The sequence below is a fragment of the Leptosomus discolor genome, chromosome 21 (genome assembly GCF_034619465.1).
Source record: "Leptosomus discolor isolate bLepDis1 chromosome 21, bLepDis1.hap2, whole genome shotgun sequence".
NCBI lineage: Eukaryota > Metazoa > Chordata > Aves > Leptosomiformes > Leptosomidae > Leptosomus > Leptosomus discolor.
The window spans coordinates 3968617-3991489 of NC_141411.1; the positions used below are offsets into that span (position 1 = coordinate 3968617).

Consider the following 22873-nt stretch of genomic DNA (forward strand, 5'->3'; position numbering starts at 1 on the left):
CCGCAAAACTGCTTACTAACAGCTCCAGCTGCCTCCCAGAAAGCCCCGGCGCTGCGGCTCCGGCCGGCGAGCGGGATCTCGAGGGGGTGATTTTCCAGGCGGTCCCGGTTGTAATCCCTCGGTGCCAGAGGATGGGGCAGACGCGGATCATCAGGCAGCGGGTGGAAAACGAGACGGGTATTACGGGGGAAACTCGGCTCTCGGCGTAAGCGCCGAGCGACTCTGCCAAAGCCGGCTGAGCGAAACAGGATTTGGCCGGGCGTAACGCAGCAGGATGGGGGAGCGATGCTTTTATTTAAATTTTTCTTAGGTTTTTTTTGGTTTTTTGTTTTTTACGGGAAGCAGATTGCAACTCCCAGCCACGAGGCAGAGTGGGGAAAGTCACGGCCCGACAGCCGGTCTTGGCTCTCAGCACTGCGGGGCTGCCATCAGAGGGACGGCCGCCCTCCTGACCCCCAAGACAGCTGGCTTGGCACAGCACGGGAGCCGGGACATCCCCCGTCAGCCCGGGATGTGCGAGCAAGCCCGCGGTTTGCTCAGCCTCCAAGCATCCCTGCACCGACCTTCACCTCCCAGCCGTGCCGTCGCCCGCGCCGGGAGGTTGCCGCAGGAGCCGCCGTGTCCCTGGGGAGCCGGGGGCAGCACGCCACGGCTGCTACGGGAAGGAGCATCTCCGGGTCCACACCTAAAACCACACGTCCAAGTTCCCGTGCCAGGGCAGGCGCAGCCCAGACTTTGTCCCTCCGCCCCGGTCCCTGCTGATCCAGGGGGGGCTCTGGGGCTGCCGGGACGAGCAAACCTCTCACGCCAGCTACCTGGGGTGTTCCAGGCTTCCCACAGAGCCCAAAGGGCTGCACATCCTTGTCTCTGATCGAATCTTGGGCTTTAATTCCCGTTAGAAACAACAGCAAACATGTTTGCACTCTTTTTCTTCTTTTAAACACCCCATTCAAATCCAAAACCAACAGAAACAAGCCGAGGAGGTCAGCAAGGGAGGTCAGGAACAGAAGGGGGGAAACAACCACCACCAGGAGCAGCTTCAGGTCTGCCATTTTTAGGGGCAGGGAGTGAGTAAATCCCCCCCAGAGCACCTGCTTCTCGCTGCTACAGCTGGAACAGAGCAAACCTCTCACTTCGAGCCCAGCCAAAGGGCACAGGCACATCCATGTGTTCCCTCCTGCGCTCGGCGTCCCCGGGCGAGCTCAGAGATTCAACTGCCTGCAAGAGCTTCAGCTTCTAACGCCCGGGGCCAGGCAACGATGCCACTCACACCAGTGTAACCCCAGCCTCAATGTGTGGCACAGGGCCACCCAAACACTGCCCAGCTTCAACCCCCTCTCCGCTCACACCACGCGGTGTCTGCACCTTATCAAGATGGGACAGAGACAACAGACCAAAACCTACCCAGGGTCAGAGGAGAAACCCAACCCAGACCCGCAAGGGAGCTCCAGCTCCGTGTGCCAGGCTGGGTTTTGAGGCTGTGGGGTTATTTCATGAATATTTTCAATGGCCTTAGCGCCAAAGGATTCATCGCCCTGGGTGGAGGTGGCAGGAGGAGGGCAGCAGCATGGGGTGGGCAGGTGAGGGGGCACCAACGTAGCTGCGTGGAGAGACAACCAGCCTCTGCTGCTCAGCTGCAGGCACAGAAAAGGAGGAATCACTCCCCTGCGTGTTCAACCCAACGTGCATCCTCGTTAGCGCGGCGTGCCCCGCCGGGGAGGCACTAATCGCGCCTAATTGGGCCGCGAGTCGCTAAAAGTTGAAAGCGGGCTGGCTGGGGGATGCTGGCGGCAGAGGCGACGGTGGGCTGGAGTGCTTGCTGCCTGGCAGCCCCCTCCTCGGCACGGCTGCCGCCGAGCATCACCCGGGCAGGACCCCCGGGGGGCCACGTCTCCTCCGTGGGAGCAGGGTGCTGGCACGGCTCGGCACGCTGAGGAGATCTGCAGGGATTTAAGTGACTCCTTTGCTCCCCCATCCATGCAAAACGCCGGTGCCACCGCGGGGACGGTGGAGGTGGCGGTGGCAGGGGCTCCAGGCTGGCAGAGCCGAGGGCTCTGGGAAGGAGGAGGGGAGCGACGGGGGGGACCGGGGACGGACAGCGGTGCTGCAAGTTCAAATGGAAAAATCTAGCGCCGTGCAAGCCGAGACGGACAAGCTGCTGTATTTTTTCCTGAAGAGGGAACGCAGAAGGGCTGGTATTGATCTGTCTTCATTACCCATTTCACTCAAGTTTCAAATCAACAAAATACACTTTTCCGCTCCGCTGCCCTCCCCGCCACAGCAGACAAAAGAAAAGCAATTTCCCGCAGTTTGCTCCAAACTCCTCTCCCCTTCCCTCAGCGCCCTTCAGCCCCTCTCCCATTTCAGAGGCTTTTTAACCTCAGCAAGTTGCTCCCGACGGAGGCTGGGAGACCCCCAGCTCCAGGGGCTGAGCTGGGGAAGGGACCCCAAAGAGGGCACCCCGTGATTCAGCAGTGCCTCCAAGCCAGAAACGCCCCAGCCCTGAAAACACGGGGTGCTGCCTTTCCAAACACGCTCCAGCACCTTGTACCGGGGGCTTTACTGGATAAAGTACTTATCCAGTAAATACAGCATGTCCCCATGTTGGCAGGATCCCGGGTGGGATCCACTGCTCCCGAGCAGCCTCGTGCAAGAGAGGAACACCCTGCAGCAAAAAGTCCTCGAATGCAACACTTTGTCGGCATCTGCCAAGTTTCTGATAGTTTTAAAGTTGCAAAGAAACAAAACCATTTAAAAACGTTTCAGGGTGGGTTTTTTTGGCAGCTTTTTTTCAGATGCAGCTGTAATTTGAGTGTCAGCTGTGAGGCTCTCCACACACACCTCCAGGCATCTGGGGGTGGGGGGAGAGAGGGTTCATCCTCCAAAAAAAAAAAACCAACCAAACTAACCCCAAGATCCCTATTGAGCCCAGCAGCTCCTTGTTTGTTTTTAAGAGCACGCTGTCACCGACTGTCATTAATATTCCCGCTGGCTTGGTGCCCCACAGACGCCCTGTCCCCACCAGCAAGGTGGCAGGGAGCTGCTCGCTGCAAACGCCAAGTGCCTGGTGTCGGCGAGCACGGGGAACGTGCGGTGCTCCTGGGTGCGGGGGCTCCTGCTCTCTCTGTCGACACCGGGACCCTCCTGCTCACTTCACCTGGCACTGGGGGCAGGGAGCCGATGGGAGGCCACTGAAACAGTTTCTCCCCCCCCTTAAAATATCCAAGCGATGTGGAAATCCAGCCCTCGGACGTGGGGGGCTGCGGTGCAGCTGCACGTCCACCACAGGCAAAGCCCGCTGGGGGTCCGGCCTGGCACACCGAGGGCTCCCCAGTTCCCAAACACTGCAATGAACCCCCTGGTCCTGCCGTGCTCCCCCCCTCCCTCCTCAGCCAGGGGCTGCTGCACTGGGACCCAGCCTTCCTCCTCCAGCCGTCCTGGCCAGTCTCATCCACACCACTCTGCCGTTAGATAAACTTCCTTTCAAAGGAGTCTGCTTAATCCTCTATCTCCCCTCGGTCAGATCCCGCTCCAGCTGCCGGCTGGGCTTGGGGGGAGGAAGAGGCCGGTCGCTGCTGAGTTATGAGCTATTTCTGACTCACGTCTACAACTTTCACAAGTCCTTTTGCAACACAAAAAGGGAGGAGGGGAGAGGAAGGCAGATCCAGTTCACTCCGGCAAAGCCGCTGGCCAGATGGGCAGGGAGGGGAGGCGAGAGAAAGCAGCAGAGAAGGGGGGAATGGGATGTTAAGCGAGCAGGAGCGAGCGAAGCATGTGTGCGTCGCAGCCGGGGAAAGCGGCGGAGGGAGCAGCAAGGCATAGGCAGGAGAAGAAGTGCAGGCAGGAGAAGGGCAGGCAGAAGCTCGGGTAGGGACACGCACCCACGGAGGGGAGCGAGGCGCCGGTTACCGGAATCTGACTTCACCCTCGCTGCCTTTGTCCTTCGCAGACATTTTCCATGCAGTGACTGCATTTCCTTCCTGCGAGCACCACTGGAAAAAGCCGCCTGTTTGTGCCGCAGAAGCTCTGACTAATTCCCGCTGCTCGTACGCGGCTGTCACTTCCCAACCTGGTGGGGCAGCTGGGGGGGGGGGGGGGGGGGGGGGGGCTCTGGGCTCTCCTGGCCCCTGTGAGCCCACCCCAGCACTGGCAGCACTGGGATGGCACTTGCTGCCGGCTGAGGTTCAGCCGTGCCCCGGCTCGCCAAGCCGGGAGAGGAGTCGGTGGTTGCCTGTCCCAGCCCGGGCTCTTGCCATCCTCCTGCTGCCGTGCCGGCTCAGCCTGGCATAGGCAGGACCTCCAGCTCTGAGAGCGCTTGTGCTAATTACTTTCCTTTGTTAATTAAACCCACGTGGCTCTAATAAGGTAACCTGCTGTTCTCCGATAAATTTAATTAGCCTGAAGGGAGAGCCCCTCCGCACAGCTATTTAAATTGTCACTTTCCATCGCCCAGGCTTTGCTTCTTTCTGCCTCCCCCTCTCTCCAGGTTCACATCCCTCTTCTGCCCCTTTCCTTCCCATTTTCTGCCCCTTTCCTTCGGTGGAGGGGGGCAGCAGGGGAGCAATGGGGAGGTCCCCCCTCCCCTACGGGAGCAGGATGCCGCCCAAGGGTGCTGCGGCCACCCAAAGCCCCGTTTTCCTGCCAGTGCCACAAAAACCCCAGCCCAGATGGGCCTTTATCCCGTCCCAGCAGCTGTCCCACGCTGGAAGACCTGCCTTGGCTCCAGCCCCAAAGGACTGTCCCTTATCCAGCCCCTGCTCCCCGCTCGCAGCACCCGGCACCGATCCCGGGATGCCCTGACCCTGGGAGACTCTGCACCTCCCGACCCGAAATTCCGTCCCAAGGTATGGTGGCACACCGTGACCTCCTCTCCCTGGCTCTTACCCCGCTTGGAGTCAGCCCTTCCCTCGCATCACCCTTTCCCACCACTTCAGCACATCATAGGGACCACAATCCCCCTCCCCAAAGAAAACCCACATAAATTTCTGGAGGTTTACAGGGGATTTAACTCTTTGAGGGGCTCCTGGCGTGCTTCAGCCATCCTGGAGACGGAGGCGATGTGTGTTTGCACGTGCACTTTCCCACAGCATCAGTTTGCAGCCAAGCCCTTCCCGAAAAGGGGGTGATGGGGACACACACACACACGCGTCCTCGGGGCTCACCTGCACCGCCGGCTGCTTGCCCTCGTTGCTGCTGGGGGAGCTCAGCCCCGTGGCCTGCTGCAGCAGGAACTGGCGTGCCACCTGGAGAGCCTGCAAAAGAGACACAGCGGGGTGGGCAGGAGGAAGGGCGCCCTCTTCTTCCTCCCTCCTCCGGGCACGCTCCCCCTCCAGTTCCCCAGAGCAGCGCCCAGACGCGGGGCTGGCCGGACTGGTTCTCCGCGGGGTGCAAGCAATGCACGAGGAGGGCAGCACTCCCCGACGCTCCCTCCTGCTGCACCAACATGACCAGTATATCCCGTTACGGACCACAGTTCTCCCTGCCCTCCAGAGCCAGAGGGACCTGGGGGCAACCCTATTCTCTTCCAAAAAACCCCCACTCCATCTTCAGCAAGTCACCAGGTCCAGCATCTTTCTGCCTCTGGAAGGTTTTCCCGTGGGTCCTCCCCAATCCCCAGCCCCAGCACAGGCGACCCCTGCCCTGGCACAAGCAGCACCCAACGGAAGGCTCAGCAGAGGGGCTGGCTCCCAGCTGGTGTATTCCACCCTTGCACGGAGCCACCAGTACATTTCTGCTGCAGCTGACACCCCTTGTGTCTAAAGCTACTGTGTATATTTAATTTTACATCCGATTGTCATGCTGGAGCACCAAAAAGTCCCAGTCGCTTCCCAGATTCGGGTCAGGCCAAGTGCAGGATTAGACCCTGAATTAATAATCCATGAATGTGCCCACACAGAGTTCATGGTGATGCAGGAGGAGTTTAGCCACCCGCAGAAGAGACCAAGATGAAACCTGCTTATTTTTACGGGTGTTTGCCTACAAAGAGTTATGAGTTTCCTTAACTTGTTTGCAGGGATGAAGGTGTCTCACTGGGAAGTCGCACAACACACAAAAGAGGGAGAAACCAACATAAATTGATAAAAAAAACATTTGCGGAAACACATGTAGGCACAAGGAATCATGAGTGAGCGGTGCACAGCAGTGTCAGCAGCTGGAGAAAGTAGGTGCTATGAAGGAAAATCCTGCAAAGAGACAAGGAGGAGAGAGGAGCAAGGGCAACCCGGGAGATAGAGCCGGCCGGTCACAGGCGAGCATGGCCAAGGGCGAGCACCAGTGAGCGTGCAAGCCGAGAAAAGGAGCTTCATTCAGGAGCTGAGAGCCCGGAGAGGGAATAAAGCCCTACCGAAAACAACCCTGCGGTACCCAGCTGCTGCTCCCGGGCCCGCTCCCTCATACACTCCTTGTTTTTTGCTTTTAAAGAAATTTCCTTTTTTTTTTTTTTTTTTTGGGTACATTTCTGAACAACCAAGCCATTGTAGCCCTGCCTGCAGGACAGGTTTGCATTAGGGCTTGGTGCAGGGTCAGAGCCCGGCTCGGCAGTGCCGCCAGCAGCACGTGGGTTCCCCTGGCTGTCATCACCCCGGCCGTAAATCACCGCCCCGGCTTCCAGGAGGCGGCCGAACGCCCCGAGAAAGGGCTGCTTGTTAATTCTCTGCATTTCCAGCTATAAAGAAGAAAGCCCCCAGCCCGCGTGTGCCGCCTCTCCATCCCGCCCTGCCAAATCCGCTCACAAACCGGAGCGGCGCTGCCCGTGGCGCGGATGCACCTCAGCACGCAGCTCTGCTCCGCTCGCCCCTTCATTTAACTTCTGTGAGCCAAGGAACACCCTGAAACAGAGCACCTCCTTACACAGAGCATCCGTGAAGACTCGTTACCTGAGTTTTAGGTCCCATTTCATGCTCCTCTCTGCAGGGGGCTGCTTGGGAAGAGCGTACGCAACAGATCTAAGGCAAAGGGCGTCCGAGCCGTGCCACGGGGTTTTTTTTGGTGGATAAATCCATCTGACCCACCCCTTGCATGTGGACAGGCATTAGAAGTCCACTTGCAAAATGAGAGATCATTTTAAAGTTGCTGCTGAATCTGGAGGCTTTGAGCAGAGGGTTTAGCAGACGCAGCCTCACTGATTTTATTAAAAGAGCATTATCATTTCCTAGCGAGGGACCCAAACCCAACAGCTGCGCCCCAGACGCAGCGTGGGGCACACTCTGCTCTGCCCTGTTTGTCACCACGTGTGTGAACCAAACGGCCTAAAGAAAGTCAGAAGCCCAGGGGATTCAAAAGCTGACAGGATCCTAACGTTAACGCTCCTATGATGAATCTCCAGGGCTGCACCCCAGGGTGCACCCAGGAGCGGCCAAAGCCCAGAATGCCCAGTGCTGCCCCATGCCCGAGCACCCCCAACCAGCGGCTGGTGATGCTCAAAAACTGCAGGACCACTAACTTGCAAACTCACTCTAGCCAAACGATTAAAAAACAAAATCCTTGTGGACAAACGTGGCAATCTGCTGCTGGGAACCACTGCTGGTGTGAACCCGTGGTCCAAGTCCCAGCGCCGACGCAGCGCCAGCGCAAGGCACGCTTCTCTGCGGGCGCGTTATTTCCCTGTTATTAACAGTAATAGATGTGCATCGGTAATGCGAACACAAAAACCATGTGACAGTTATGACAGCTCAAGGTCTGATATTTTAATTACTTTTTGAAATGAAAACAGTAATTCCAGTTAAAAGCCAAGGGTGGAGGAATTCAATCGACAGCTGCTCAGCACCAGCGTGCAGCAGAGCCAGCAGGTCCGAGGCGCCCACCCAAGGATGGGTGCCAGACCGCTGGCTACACCCCGCATCTGCACACCCGCTGCCTGAGCTTTATCTATTTTTCCACGTGTCCATTTGACAGAGGTTTGCATGGATTTGGTTCCTCTGTGTCAAATTCCTCCGGTGTTTGTAAGGACCATCTCGCAGAGCTGATCTGGCGAGGCAGGTCCCTGCCCCGGCCCAAAAAAACCTCTGCAGCTGGTATGGAAAAGACAGCAAAGAGGGGAAAAACAGAAGAGACATAATGCCAGCGCCCAGGCAAAGCGCTAGGCAGGACTTCTCCCAGAATCTCTCTTTCTAAACCCAAATACTGGCCGGCCCGCGGGTGCCACCGAGTCCCCAGTGCCCTGCTGGCTCAGCCCCGCCGCTGGCCGCCCACCCCGCGCCGCCTCTCAGGGGGGAATTTAATTCACTCCCCGCTGGCTCTCTCACTTTGTTGTGCTCTGAAGCACGAAATTACAAGATTTACAGGAAAAAAAAAAAAAAAAAAAAAAATGACATGGCCTTACAATTGCACACAGGGGCCTCTCCACCAGCGCCCCGGAGCTGCCCCCTCCCTCCCTCCCCACCACCCGGCAGCGGTTTCCACTTAAGCCAAAGTTCAGCTCAGCTTGCAAACGAAGGATGCTCCGGCTGGCAGCGCCCAGGTCTGCAAACCTGTTGCACGGCTGCACAAGGCAGGTGGAGCCCTGAGAATTGTATTTCGGGATGCAGAGCCCCCCACTATCTGCATTTGTCACCCCCACTCCACGGGGCAGGAGCACCAGCCCAGGTGCTGGGGGGATAAAGCCTTTCCGTGGGGCTGAGCAAGGAAGGTGCCGCCCAGAACCATTCCTTAGGGCTGAGGAGACGTGAAAGCTGAAGGAAGAAAGTCTCCCCCAGAGGAGTGGATGGGCTTTCACCTCCTGGTTCTGTGAACTGAAGAAAAAATGATTTTTAAATTTTTTTTTTAAATTGTATCCTGCTGCATGGTGTTATTCAAGAGTCATTAGCATGCTACCCGTAATTAGGAACGAATGGGTTGTGTCAAATTCATCATGCTCCTGGATGCCTCCCTTTGATCAGCAAATTATCCCATAAAAAAAAGTTTGTAATGTTTCAGACACTTACATCGAGAGCTGACGCTGTTTGGCTTTGCCCTCCCCAAGAGCAGCAGCAGCCACAGAGCTGAGGAAGAGGATGGTGATCCGGGCTTTGCTGGGGGTGGCCCACAACTACCCCAGGCTGCGCCGGGGGCATGTAACACACCAGGTTTTTGCAGGGAGACATGAGAGATGCTGGAAGGTGGGTGTTGGGATGGGGAGGGGGTCAATAAATAAACCATGCCTGGGATTAATCTCAGGGGAGGCGAAGGCTCCGTCCAGACAGCGCACACGCTGCCAGGACCTGAGCTGCTCCCACAGAAGGGGGCTCTTGGGGTACCCAGCCCATGGGGATGCTCGCCTCTCCCCGGGGACAACAAATCCTTCCAGTTCGCTGGATAAAACGCAGGCTGCATTCTCCCGCTGACTTCAGGCAAAAGCATCTCATCCTCCAGTGGGGAAACAGCCCGTTATCCCGGCTTCCACCCAGGGAATTATAATTAATTCTAACCCCAAAGGCTCACACTCTGTTTGGTGGGACTCCACACCTCCACCTCCGTACGTGATGGAGGTGTCCCAGGACGGCAGGAGGGCCAGCTTTTGGCTGCCTTCCCCCCGGCAAACACCAGAAACTTCCCATTCTCCCACGGGGAACACCAGGTCTCATCTGGCCCCAGCGACGGAAGAGCCTGGGGAGAGCTGACAGTGGCTCCTATCCCATTTAGAGCGGCTGACTCACACTTCAGCCCTTACATTAACCCCTCATCCCAGCCTGGCTGCCTTTTTCTCCCCAAAACCTGCCTGAGCTGAGCCTCTGCCACTGCCTGGTCAAATTGGAAAGAAACAGGTCAAGAGGTCCAAAAAAGTTTGGGGAGGACTGAGATAACCATGGGTCTTTCTAAAGGCACAAGCCCCAGACTCCCAAAAAATCAAACAGCACAATGGAAAATCTCACCCAGGATGTTTTTAAACTACCTTACTCTACCAGGTATTTCTTTTTGTGAGGGTGTAGTTTTCAATCACGCTCAGTGGTGCCCGGATGCTTCAGCTGCCGGAGCCAAAAGCAGCGTGTCGGCTGCCTGCCGCGCTGGGGGGAACGGGTTCACCCGGCCCGCAACGGGAACCGCCGCCCAAAAATAGCTGAGGGATTTTCCACCTGGATGGGATCAAAGCTTTGCATGGGGTTTTAACCTCCAAGGAGTGAAAAGCCACCCTAAAAATTACATTAAACCAAGAATTCTGCAAGGAAGGGGGCAGAAAGAGGATCTATAAAGAGAGTCTGTATTTTCCCTTTTCCCTCTGTTCCTTTTGGAGGGCAGAAAGAGGTTGGGAAGGGATGAAAAAATGTCAAAAAAAAGAAGATTTTTTACACTAACCTCATAAAAATGACATCGTCACATTCCAGAATTAGAGCTATTAAAACAACACACACACGGATATTTTTAGATGGATATTAACGGTAAATGATGCCATATTGAGAAGCACTTCCACCCAGCCCAGCCCCGGTCTGGCTTAACCAGAACCAAATGGTTCAAAGAGATCAAAATTAACAAAAATGACACAATTCTTCACAGGGGGACAAAAAGAAAAACCCCAAATCCGTCCTTTTTACAACTGGCTCTGTGCCTCTCTCGGCCCCAGCTGTTCTGCCTTGCGCTGCACACACTAATGCTTCTGGACTTTATTCCTCCACTCTTGACTCTTCAATCCTCGCAGGCGAGGGGTTAAACCCATTTCCACTAATGAAGAACACAAGGAACAAGCTCCCGACAATCCCACCCCAAGACAAAAAAAAAAAAAAAGGAAAAAAGAAAAGGAAAAAAAAAAAAAAAAAAAAAAAGACCCCCCTGCATTTGTACTCAGTAAAATATGAAATATAAATCAAGGAACCTAATAGAGAGATGAGTTTCACTTAAGTGCTCCGGTCTCATTTTTATCTTAAATACCCTAATAATAGCAGATTACACAATATATTCGAGATGTGATCACATGTTTTATGGAACGGTATCTTTCCTATGGCAGAGAAGTGCCTCTCCTCCCCCATCCACACCCTTCTGGAACTACCAAAAAAGTCCAGTTTGCTTCTTTTTTTAAAAAAGTCTTATTGTTGTTTAATAACTCAACATTTCTTTGACATGTGTCTGCAATAAACTGCAATATTATTTCTTTTTTTTTTTGCATAATAAAAATATACTGAACAACGCTAGAGCGGCTGGATTTTCCAGATGGCTCCTTTGCCATGGGACTGCAAGTTGGAAGGAGCTACCGTGTGGCCACCAGGCTCAGGGACTTTCCCCACGATTCCCCCAGCACATCCCCGCTCCGAGCACCTCCACGCTTTCACCCCACCACCCCAAAGCTGCAACAACCCCCAAGACCCAGCCTCTCCGCACCCCCTGGCTTTAAACCCTGGCTCTGGGATACGACTTGGAGACCTGGGATATTTTTTTTTTTTTTTTTTTTTGCAGGAACTCAAGGAAACCCTGGAAAGACCCAAATCACCGGAGAGCAGCGCCCGTGTGGCCCTGGGCGATGCCCACCCGTGGGTCCCCCCTGCCCCCCTCGCCCCTCCCGTGGGGTGCAGCCCTGCACCTTGACACCCAAGCCGGAGCATCCCTCATCCTTCTCCCAACGCAGGGATGCGACACCCCCATCACCCCGCTGCCCCCGTTTCCTGCCCAGCCTTCCTCCACCGAGGATTACCAGGGGAGGTGGGGGGGGGGGGGGGGCTGGCATGGCAGGGGGGCGAGGGGCTGGCCCCCACATTAAAAACTCATTAATGCGCAAAGGCGGCGGGGCCCTTTGGAGCCCGGTTAGAGGATGTCAGCGCGCTGGAGGTCTCACCACGTTCCCACAGCAACGGCGGTGGGAGACCCCGGCCGGCGGGCAGCCCTCCCATGCCCCCGGCCGACCTCTCCCCTCCGCCAACCCCGGCACAATGCGGGCGCACCGCTATTCAAGCTTTTCAGCCGAATCCCGCCATTGAAATCCAGGGATTTAACCTGAACGCCATCCCCTGGGCCGGGGGGAGAGGGAGGGAGGGAGGGGAGGGAGATGCTCCAGCACTGTCGGGGAGGGGGATGCCCTTTCCCCACCCCATCTCCTGCTCTCCCCTCCAGACTCTCCGGACCACGGGGTGCTCTGAAGTCGCACGGATCGGGGTGGACAGACGGACCAGGCGCATTGAGGATGGTGACAGAAAGCGGTGGAGCGAAGCCGACGCCGCGGCTGCCAGCCCCTGTCTTGGCAAAGCCGGGCTGGTGCAGCCAGACACCCACGTCCTCTTGCTCCAGGGACTCCCCAGAGGCCACAAAACAGCCTCAGGAGAGCCCTGAGCACCCTATGATACACACCCCTTGCCTCAAGCTCCCACCCAGGGCACTCTCCTCCAGGCTCAGAGAGGAGTTTTAACCTGAGCAGTCCCTGCAAACAAGCCCCAGGGTCGCCTAGGTTCACCCTTTCAAAAGCGTGAAAGCAGAGAGACCTCGGGCACCAAAGAAGGTCAAAACCAGCTCGTTTTGCCAAAAGGGTTTGCACCAAAAGCAGCCAAAACCAAGGGCAGAGTGTGTGCCCCCGGGGAGCTGCATCCCCCAAGCAAACTCCCATGGATACGGAGTTTTAAGCCACCGGCGGCCCTTCAAGCCCACGATGGGTGGTTAAGTGGTGGGTTTCCACATCCCCAGGCTTTCTAACATTTCTTGGGGATTTCATACAGTTAAGTAAGAGTAAGGACTGAGTGCCAACATTTCAGGAGCTGTGGCCGAGCCAGGACGGAGGAGCTGTCAGATGGCAATAGCCCAGTGGTCCGAGAGCCTGCCTGTGACAAGGGGCGAATGCTGGATGCTCCCGAGGATGGTGTAAAGCCTTCATAAAGCACCTAATTGTGCAAAACTCTATATATGGGGACATTTATTCCTGACCCCAGCTGGTGCTCAGCCTGTTCCCTGAAGCATGAAGATTGATAGTCCTCGGGATGGTTTCTTTTTGTCCCCTCAAGATACTGCCATTGCAGATGTCATTTGTTTTTGGAAGTTTACCAAACCCTCTGCCTTAATAATTCCACATGCCGGCGAGTTTCCCAGGGTAACTACACCGGGAACCCAAAAGGAAAAATGCAAAAGAATGAAATTAAACATCGGTCCAGCTTTGGGCAGGATTCACTGGGTGAGCTCAGGGAGCAGCATCCACGGGGATGAGCCAACAGCAGCAGCGCTCCACATTGCAAAAGCCCCTTTTCTTCCTTATTTTCCGGAGCAGAGAACACCGTTTCACAACCACGCTGCCCACCCTCCGATTTACACCGTTTCGGCCGTGCAGGAACAAGCATCTCCTATTCCCCTCTGGCTCCGGCTGCCGCTCGGTGAAATTCGGGGCCGCCCTCGGCGCGGGGAGGGGAGCGAGCGGCGGCTCCTTCGGCAGGGGTGACTCGCAGCAGCATTACACGCATGATTACCCTTCAGATCAGGGGAACAGGGGCTTAACTGCGTGAGAAACGGCTGTTATTCAGGTAATGGATTTACAGCACTCACTACTAAAGTATCAGACACAGCAATTTTTTACAGCTTTCACGCTGGAATTTATGGCTCAGGGAGGCGATCTCCATACGAGGCAGGGATCATTGCCTTATTTAGTATCCGAGGAGGAAAATTTATGTTTTTGCCAAAGTTTGTTTTGAAAGGTAACCTGCAGGCACGCACACATATCCCCCCCCTCCCCACAGCCGCCCAGGCGTGCACAGCGCAGGGGGAGACGTGTGCCACGCACATGGGCTCCCCGAGGTGCACACACGTGTGCTCAAGGACAGAGCTGTTGCACGCACATGTCGCGGTCACACGCGTTTCCAGCCACGTGCGCGAGGTTCCTTCTTCAGCTGAAGGCCCCAAGAGCCCCAGAGAATGGGCGACCACCTCTGGTCACCCACCTGGACCACCAAATACGGCCTCAGAGAAAACTCTGCTCCTTATTTTACAGCCAACAGGCCTCTACTCTGCCCTCACCACCTTTTTCCTGCGCCACTTGCCTCGCACTGATGGGGGACAGAGCAGGCAGACCCCACCAGCGCAGGCAGGACCTCCCCCCAAAACACAGCCATGGGGCTGCACGGACGGATGGGCTCCATCTCCCGAGGGATGCGCACCCCCAAGGACGGGCACCTGCTTTTTTGCGCAGCACCTGCACCTCAGCTTCAACAGGGATGACCAAGTCTGGTGCAACCCATCTCCTGGGCCAGCCCCGGGGACGAGGAGCAGGGTAAAAAAATCAGGTGTTGCCCCCAACCCAAATCCTCGAAGGACTCAGTTCCATGTCGGCTGGTGCAAGGCAGGTAAGAGAAGGAAGCGGGGCGTCCCTCCTACCTGCTGCTGCTGGAAGTGCAGGAGCTCCACGGGGCTCATCTCGCCGTTGGTCTCCCCACTCGTGGCTCCTTCACGCCCTCCGCCCCCTCCGCCGCCGCCTGCGCCGCCCCCGCCGCCATCGGGCTGGTTGCTGAGGCTGCTGACCCCGTTTTGGCTGGAGGGAGCGGAACGTATCGTCTCCGAGGCAGATTCAACCATCATGACTTGCTAGCAGGACCTAAGGAGGAGGAGGAGGAGGAGAGAGTCTGAAATCCCTGGTTGGCATTCTCACCTCTGCCTGCCCCGTGCCCCATCCACGCCCTGCCCTGTCTCCGATCCCTGCAAGGTCTGGCAGGGAGATGCAGGGATGGGATGTCAAACCCTGGCCAGTTTTAGCTGGGTTCAGTTTACTCCAAAAAATAAACATGCAGCAGCGTGAGCTGCCATCAACACGCTGCCAGCCCTGTACGGCACTGGGGCAAAGCAAGTGCAACCCATCCCTTAGGAAAACACCACGTTTTCAGCTTTCTCCCAGCTTGAAGCAAGACATAAAACCCCAGGAATCCAGGCATTTTTCACAGAATCCCAAAATATTTCACTTTGAGACGCTGGAGAAAGCAAAGCTGAAGTTTCAGAGGGGCTGCACACCAAGTATGTGGAGCCTGAGCCACATATTTCACCCTGAAAAGCTCCACAAAGTTGACACGTTTCCACAAAGCACTTCTGCTCCCAGCAAACCAGCACTTCCCAGCAGGAAAAACCACCTGGCAGAAAGTTTGCCACCAGGTCGAGGAAGCCCAAAGGTACCACAGAGCTGCGACACGGCAAAATGAGAGCTCTCCAGAAAACGTCAGCCGGAAAATCCTCCCTTTCTCCCAGACGCCTCCGTGCACCCCCTCCTCTCGCTGCACCCCTTGGATGTCCTCGAAGGACCAAGTCGGGGGCTTCACCCCTCAACGCCACAACACCCGCTGCATTTTCAGCCCCGCACGAGCCCGACAGACGCGTTTTGCTGCTCCTGCACTTCATTTCAGGCAATTCCAGGCTTCCCTCTCGCAAGGCACCAGCGCGACGCTTTGCCTCCACGGATGGAATTTTATCCCTGTAAACTCTCCCTGCCCGTCACCCCGTTACACCCGGGGCATGAGGGCAGAACCGCCCAAAGCCGGCAGCTCCTTCCCAGGGCTCCCGTGGGTGCTGCAGCAATCCCTGGGAGCAGAGCAGCGGGATGCCGGTGACCTCAGGACAGCCGTCCGGAGCTCCGTTTGGCCAATGCAAGCTCCTGAGCCCCCGCACCAGGAAACCACTGAGCACCAGGAGAGCTGCAGGCTGGAAAAGCTGCACCCCAAGGCACAGCCGGCTGCACGAGAGCTGGGTGCTAAGCGCATCCCTTACCCCCCTGGCCCGATCTTAATCGCTGTTTAAATTAAGGCAGATGAGCTAGGGGAGGGACTTGGGCTTGGCTTCAAAGCAGTGAGATGAAGAGTCTTTGCTCAATTGGGTCTGATTAGCGGGCAGGTTGTTAGCCAGGAACCCGAGGGTCCCCATTTCTGGGAGAAACTCCCGGATCTGGGCTGGCACTAGAGGAAACACAACCACCGCATCCAGTGCCAAACCCTGCCGCTCCAGCCAGCGACCGCCGAGACCCCCGGGGCCGCCTCCAGCCCTGACACACGCACAGAGCCATCGGGGGCACGGGAAGCCCCACTGGAGCCGAGGGTCTCTCCCTCCTCCCCAGCACACACTTTGCTCGGTGGAAAAGCAGAGGACACGGTTTTATCTCATTCAATCCAGCTCCTTCCCCACCGGCGTGTGCCGGAGCAGGATCGACGTTCACCCACCGCTGCTCGCAGCCAGTTGGCGAGTTTGAAACAGGAGGGGAATAAAGAAAGAGGGATGGGGAGAAGAAATACTGTTTCTCCCATTTTCTTCTCTTTTTTCCCCCCGTCTTCCCCCGCCCTGCCCCAAAAGACAGAAAGACAAACCACGAACAACATAATTGCTGAAATGTGGCGTGTAATAATAGCTATTCAGAAGCTGATCATTCATATTAAACAGGGTGAAGCAAGCTTCTCATTTGCATGTTTGAGATTATATGCATTTCAAAAGTCATTTCCGCAGGGTATATGACTGACATTAATTCCCATGTGGAGCTGCCGGCTCCTTCCCGCCATCCTGGTGCTACCAAACCCGCGCAGGGTAACGCACTGGTGGCTGCGGGAGAGTTCAAGGTTAACGGGATTACTGGGCTTCGGGTTTGTTTGACGTGCAGGAGCCGGGGTGCCGGGGCGAGAGCGCGGCACAGTCGGAGCAGCTTCCCAAGAAAGGATTGGGAAAGGATGGGATGCTCGCCTATGTCAGGAAGCAAGAAAGCTGGAAGAAAACACCTTTTGCCCTCAAAAACTACATTTGCTCCTTCCCCACCCCCAATGTCAAACAAGAGCCTGCAGAAATATTAAGTTATTGCTGTTCCTTTTCTCATTTTCCTTCTGAAATCCGCCTCCTGCTCCGTGTTTCGACCAGGTGAGCGGCCCCATGGGGAAAGCCGGGCTCTGCCCGTGTCCGGCAGTCACAAGGCATCACCGCGGCCAGAAACTCGGCGGGATTCAAAACGGGATTTGACTTTCATACGGAGAACAAGAATATCCAGAGTTACAACAGGAAGTATTAAAAAAAGAAAAAAAAAAAGTTTTTGGAAAGGATATAAAACTTTCCTGGCTTCGGGGCATAAATTGAAGCTTAACTATTGGGAATTAGGAGGAAATCTCTTCTGGTGGAAGAGATGTAACCATGGGCTTGCTCTGTCGTCCCCGGCCCCTGCCAGGGGCGGGATGCTGGAGCAGATGAACCGGTGCTGGGGTCCAGCCGGGTGATTCCCGGGACGCCAGGCCAGTTGGGTTCCCTCTCCAAGTCTAGTAAAACTCGACTTCCCGTTCGCAAACCCTACTGGGATGCTGGTGTGTCTGGGTTCCCAACACTGCAAGGGAAGTAATAAAAGAAAGTAGTAATAATAATGAAAATATTTCCATTCATATAAAACTTTTACAAAACCTTAAAGAAAAAAAAAAATGAAGCCAGTGTCTGCAACGTTATAAAGTTGATTTAAACGAGGAGCGAGTGCTTTTCCAGCCAGGACTGATCCGGGACGACTGAAGCTGCGTTGGGAAGAGCAAAACCCGGCTGCCTGACCCGCCGCGAGTGCCGAAGCACACGTGCATCCCCGCACACGGACGGGAGGGCTCTGCAGCATCCCAGCTCCCGCTTTTCACCTATTTTAGTTCAAACACATCCAGTATTTTAGAGATTCTCCATACGTTGGTATCCAGAGGGTCTAATCAGGATCAGACCTTCCCCCAGGCATAAAGGCAGGGCCTCTGTCCAGACAGTCATCACAGAAGATACAACACCCAGATAAAGTAGAAAAGGATGGTTTTACTTAAAAGGGGAGGGGAGGAGACCCCTCTAATGGCAACGAGCAACAGAAGCTGAGCAAATGGATTGCTAATTACCATTTCAGACTCAAAATCACTTCACTGAACAGGCACTCTGCCTTTTTTTCTTTCCTCTTTTACTTAAATACGCACCTTTCGCAGGACAAAGAAAAGGAAACAGAGAATTACAAATGGAGTAAAGAATCCCCCTGCCTTTAGCAGTACCATATGGCAATGAGAGTGTATTAATTACCGTTGCTTTTTAATTAACAATTGCTTCATCTGAGCAGTAACATTGCCTTGACATCCCCTGACTTGCCGCTAACCTGTAAAGTGCGCACTCCATGCCAAGTCATCAATTCATTTTTATTGACATCCCCCCCCCAAACAGGCACAATACCAGGGTTTTCCAATTAACACCTCCACACTCTCTAATTAGCGCAATTAACAGACTGATGGATGCCCAGAGCGGCCCTGCGAGGGGAGGGTGCAGATCAGCTGGCCGGGCTGCGGGACAAGGCTCCCGCCACGCGCACGTGTGCCCGCCACGCGTGTGCCACGCTCCCCGGGGTCCCGCGGGAGCGCCACGTGTGCGCCCTGCCGTGGAGCCCGGCATCGCCACGGAGCCCGGCATCGCCACGGAGCCCCAGCAGAAAGGGGAGGACGGACGTGGAGGCGAGTGAGCCGGCAGACTCGAAGCAAAGATTCGCACCAAAGAACGTGGGGTCTTCAGGAGCAAGAGATGAAGCATTTACAGAGTGATTTCTCCCCAAAAGATGGATTTGGGGGCATGCAGACCCACCCGAAGTGATGCTGCTTCTCCACCTGATTCGGCTCCACGGACACGAAAATTAAATAGCGCTTCTCAGCCCCCGGGACCCGCAGAAACAGGTACAGCCAAGACCACGAGCTCCTAAGCAGCAATTGCCTGAACGCCTATTTTAGCCGCTTCTCCTATTTTTAAATATCCCCAATACCACGGTCCTCAGGGGCTCCGTAACTTTGGGCTGCCCTTCGCAGGCTGCCGGCAAGACCCAGGGCCAAGTACGGACCCAGCATCACAGGCGCCTCCTCCCCGCTGCCAGCGGGTCCCTGTCCCCAAGCCCTTGTCCTCATCCCCACGCCGCCGGCGGCGCATGTCCCTCAGCTTCGGTTTCCCCAGATGCAAACCCAAAGAGCACCCCCAGCTCAAAACCACAACCCGGGAGGGATGAGGATGAACAGTGGGAAACAGCAGTGGGAAAACGCTCTCCTCCATGTCCCCGTGAGCCGAGAAGGTCCCCGGTGCCAAACCGCGTTTTGCAAGGGACAGCACAGGTGACACCACGCCATTTACGAGCAGCCCGCTACCGTGATGCTCCAGAGGCTTTTTCCACCCTTCTCCCCACATCCCAGCCCCCAAACGGTTTTCCAGACCCTTCCTCCCAGCTCCAACCTTGCCAGAACCCAGAGGGGAGCAGGGGGCTGCCCTACGGCACGGCGAGGGCTCTCCCTCTGGCAACAAGAGCCAGGCGTATCGGCAGCCTCTCCTGCAGGTACCGGCAGATGATGGAGGAGCATGGAGCGAGCAAATCCCCCCAAAGCCGTTGGAATTCCTGCGGGATGCTCCTCTGCACGGCTGGGGACTCGGGGGAGGCTCAATCCCAGGCACCGGATCTGCTCCGAGCTATGGAAAGTTGAGCAACCTGCCCGTCCGGATCCAGCACCGCTGAGGCTTTAGGAAGTGGCTCGCTAATCTTAAAAGGCTTTGGCTTGAAGAGAAGCAGCAGCCGGGATTGCTCGGAGAGTGGCTTTTTACCCTTTAATTAACACATAAACACATGGAAATGTGGAAAGGGGATTAAAATAAAAGTCTGGGGGAGCTGAAACGAATCTAGAGCATTACTGTAAATTAGAAGAGATTTAAGGAACCAAGGACTGGCTAAGCCTGGGCACCGCTTTAATGGGATCTCACCTCTGGGCACTTTCATCTCCCACTTTCATCTCGCTCCCAGCAAGTTCTTTGGGAAGAACCAACCTCCAGGCACTCGCCCTCGCTGTCGGGCAGACCTTTACCCCCGCGGCTCTCCTCGCCTGCCCGCCACAACGCCATCGCTGCCCCGGCCATGCTCACAGGCACCAGCGACCGTCGGGCAGCGGAGAGCATTTGCCGCTATGCAGAAATCAAGCAAGAACAACCACAGTGAGGTTTTTCTCCCCGATAAAGGTTGGTCACTTCACTCGAAGAGCCGGGAGCGCACCTAGAAGCGTGAGCACCACCACCAGCAGAAGCCCCTGGGACTGTGCCATGCCGGTCGGCGAGACACGCCACTACTCCTGCTCGGGTCCTGGTGAGCCCACGTCTCCAAAACACATCTCCCTCGGAGCATCCTTCGCTCTCTGGAGCTCGCACCCACGCAGCAGCGAGGACACCCTGACCGTAGCCAACCCCACGGGAGATCCTCCACCCGGTGCCCACGCCAGCGAGCCAGCCCACACAGGGACACGGGGCATCCCGGGAGATGCCGACGGCTGGTGGCACGTCTCCCGTTCCGTGCCAAGCTTCAAGGAAAATAAAATCCCTTTTCCATCGTGGATGCAGGGCTGGCTGGACGCGGGCTGGGCCAGTGCCGGGCGGCTGCCGAGGCCGGTGCCGGGCACGTGCCGGGTGCCAGGGCTGCTGCTCCATCCTGCGCTTCCCTCGCTGCGCTCTTGAAAAGATTAAAAAAAAAAAAAAGCCCCACTCCATCTCATTAAGAAAGTAAACACAAGAGCCGTCTAAGTGTCTAATTAAGCTTCTAATTAGTCCCTGCTTGTTACTAATGCAAATTAGATTACGCTGCTTAACTACAGCATGTCCACAACACCCTTGTTAATTGCGGCCTTTTGAAATTAAATTACTCCCTAATTAGCATATCAAAGCCATTGATTCGGAGCCAGGAAAGATGAGGGCAGGAGGAAGCCGAACGCCAAGTTTTGTTAATCAGGGACGTCTAATTAAATAGTGACGTGGTGCACGGGGGCTCCTGCCTCGCTGCTCCGGAGCCGCACGTGTGGGCCCAGGGGGATCCCGCGCCGGGCAGCACCCTCGGTGGGCGCCGGTGGTCTGCACCCAGCATGGTTCACCGCTGCCATGCCAGAGCATCGCCATGGGTCGGGGTGCAGGTCCAGGATCCGCGAGGTTAAAGCGGACCCCAATTTCTCATCCCCCAAAACCCTTGCTTTCCTTCTGCACGATGTGTTCCGAATGGGAATTCAAAGGAAAAACGCCCTGAAGCACAAAGATGCAGCCCTGCAGCCCCCTCCATCCATGGGGGCAGGGTCTCCCTCTGTCCCCAGCCCCCCGCAGAGCACCCCCAAAAGTCCTCGGCAACCCACATGGGAGCAGAAGAGGCACCCAAGCGAGGCTAGGAAGGGCTGGAAACCAGCAACGGCGTCTCTCACCTGTAGGACCCCAAATCCAGCTCGGCACAAAACCCCATCGCCGCGATGGGACAGCGCGTGGCGCGGCAGGGGATGCCCGCGTCGGTGGCCCTGGCACCAAACCACCCCTCGCCCAGGGCACGGGGCCAGGGGGATGCGTCCCCCGACCAGCCATGGGGAGCCCAAGGAGAAAACGCCCCCACCTACAGCCCCCAACCCAGCACCCTGCAGGCATCGACGAGTGCCCAGCACAGGTCTGTTCTGCGGAGAAAACAAAGCCACCTCCCCAGCCCCGAGCTGGGACGCCCTTGGAACTCACTCGAATTATTGCCAAACTCCCCCCAAAACTCCAGCCCCAAATTCACGACAGGACATGAATAATGGAGGCACCAGGGAAGAGTCTCAATCTAAAAGTAACCAGGTAGATGCACTCCAAGGAGAGCAAAAGTGAAGCGAACGCCTAATTTTTAAGTTATTGAAATAACTTCCTGAATGACCCAGTTCTTTACATTTTATAACTTTTCCTCTCTCTTTTCTTTTTTTTTTTTTTTTTGTTTAAAGAGGTGGGAAGGAAAAAAAATAAAGGGACGAAGATTGGAAAAGTTTAATAGAGGGAGAAAAAGTCTATTAAAAAAAAAACGCAGGCAGTCTGTCTCGGGGGAAGAGTTGAAATATTAAAGAAAGCAAAATCGCTTCTCTGGCTGCCGAGACAGAGGAGGAGAATAGAGCGGCTTTAAGAGAAGGAGCTGTGCACTTTTAATTGAAAAGAGGGAGATTCAAATGAAATATCCAATATCCCCCATTAAAGAAAGGAAGAAAGACGGACCCTGGCCGCTTTGCTACGCCGAGAAATTGCTAAAGCCCCAACTTTCTTTCTCTCCCCCTGCCTCGGAAGTTATAGGAAAGAGGGATGAGAGAAAGGAAGGAAAAAAAAAAAAGGGTCTTTCATAGAAGACGAACTCAAGGGAATGGGGGAGGAGGGTGGGAAGAGAGACCAAGTTTTATTCATTTATTTTATGAGATGAGTAAAAATAATATATATATAAAAAAAGGCAGAGTTTTATAATGTCACAGTGTTTGGAAGCAGCAGAAGGGAGAAGAGAGGGGGGAAAGCAACTAAGAACAGAAGGGCCAGCTCCAACCACCCGCCGTACAAGCCTCTCTCCCAACGAGATTCAATTAATTGATAACAAGAGGCATCAAATTAATTTTTCAAGGATGTTAGATTTTGATGAAGGAAAAAATCTCTCTGATTTTAATCGGGGCGGCGTTTAAAAGGCATAAATGAATATCCCTTTCTAATCATCTGAGGCGCCGAGGAAGCACCAAGCGGTTAACGTGAAAATTCAAATCGTTTAATTAGGGGGGGCCGAGGGGAGGTGGCCGTGGTGGGGGAAGGGGACTTGGGTTTTTCTTTTTAAAGAGCTTTATGAAGAAATTATTTTAAAAATGATTTCTTTCAAGCATCTTTGCTCTCTCCCCCCGCCCCGAAACGCACACGCACTTGTAAAAACATATCTCAGAGGTTTTTCTTTTGAATAGAGACCATTCCCCACCACAATCTAATTAAGAAAAATGATAATGAATAAGGTGGGGAAAAAAAAATTCACAGGGAACAAAAAAAAAAAAAAAACCAACTCCAAACTCCCAAGAAAAAAAAAAAAACAACCAACAACCAGGAGGAAGAACGAGTGATTTCCCACCACGCGCACCTCGCTGTCAAGAGCCGCTCTGCACTTCCACGCGGGACGGGGTTATGATATGGGGGATTTTCGGCACAAACACACATCCCCCCCGGCTCCTCCAAATTCTGT

The 22873-nt window shown here is 55.3% G+C and overlaps 1 protein-coding gene across 7 annotated transcripts in view; it reads right to left on the minus strand.

Moving 5' to 3' along the window:
* Positions 1-14448, minus strand: part of FOXP4 (forkhead box P4) — a 38388-nt gene extending 23940 nt beyond the window's left edge. For 5 of the 7 annotated variants that reach the window (XM_086476618.1, XM_086476617.1, XM_086476619.1 and 2 more), the window contains exons 1-2: positions 14248-14448; positions 5163-5252 (exon numbers count right to left, since the gene is read on the minus strand). In XM_086476618.1, coding sequence (XP_086332744.1) covers positions 5163-5252; positions 14248-14448 — 291 coding nt within the window. The remainder of the gene's footprint in view (positions 1-5162; positions 5253-14247) is intronic. The other 2 variants (XM_086476620.1, XM_086476621.1) reach the window with 1 other exon arrangement.
* Positions 14449-22873: the final 8425 nt, after the last annotated feature.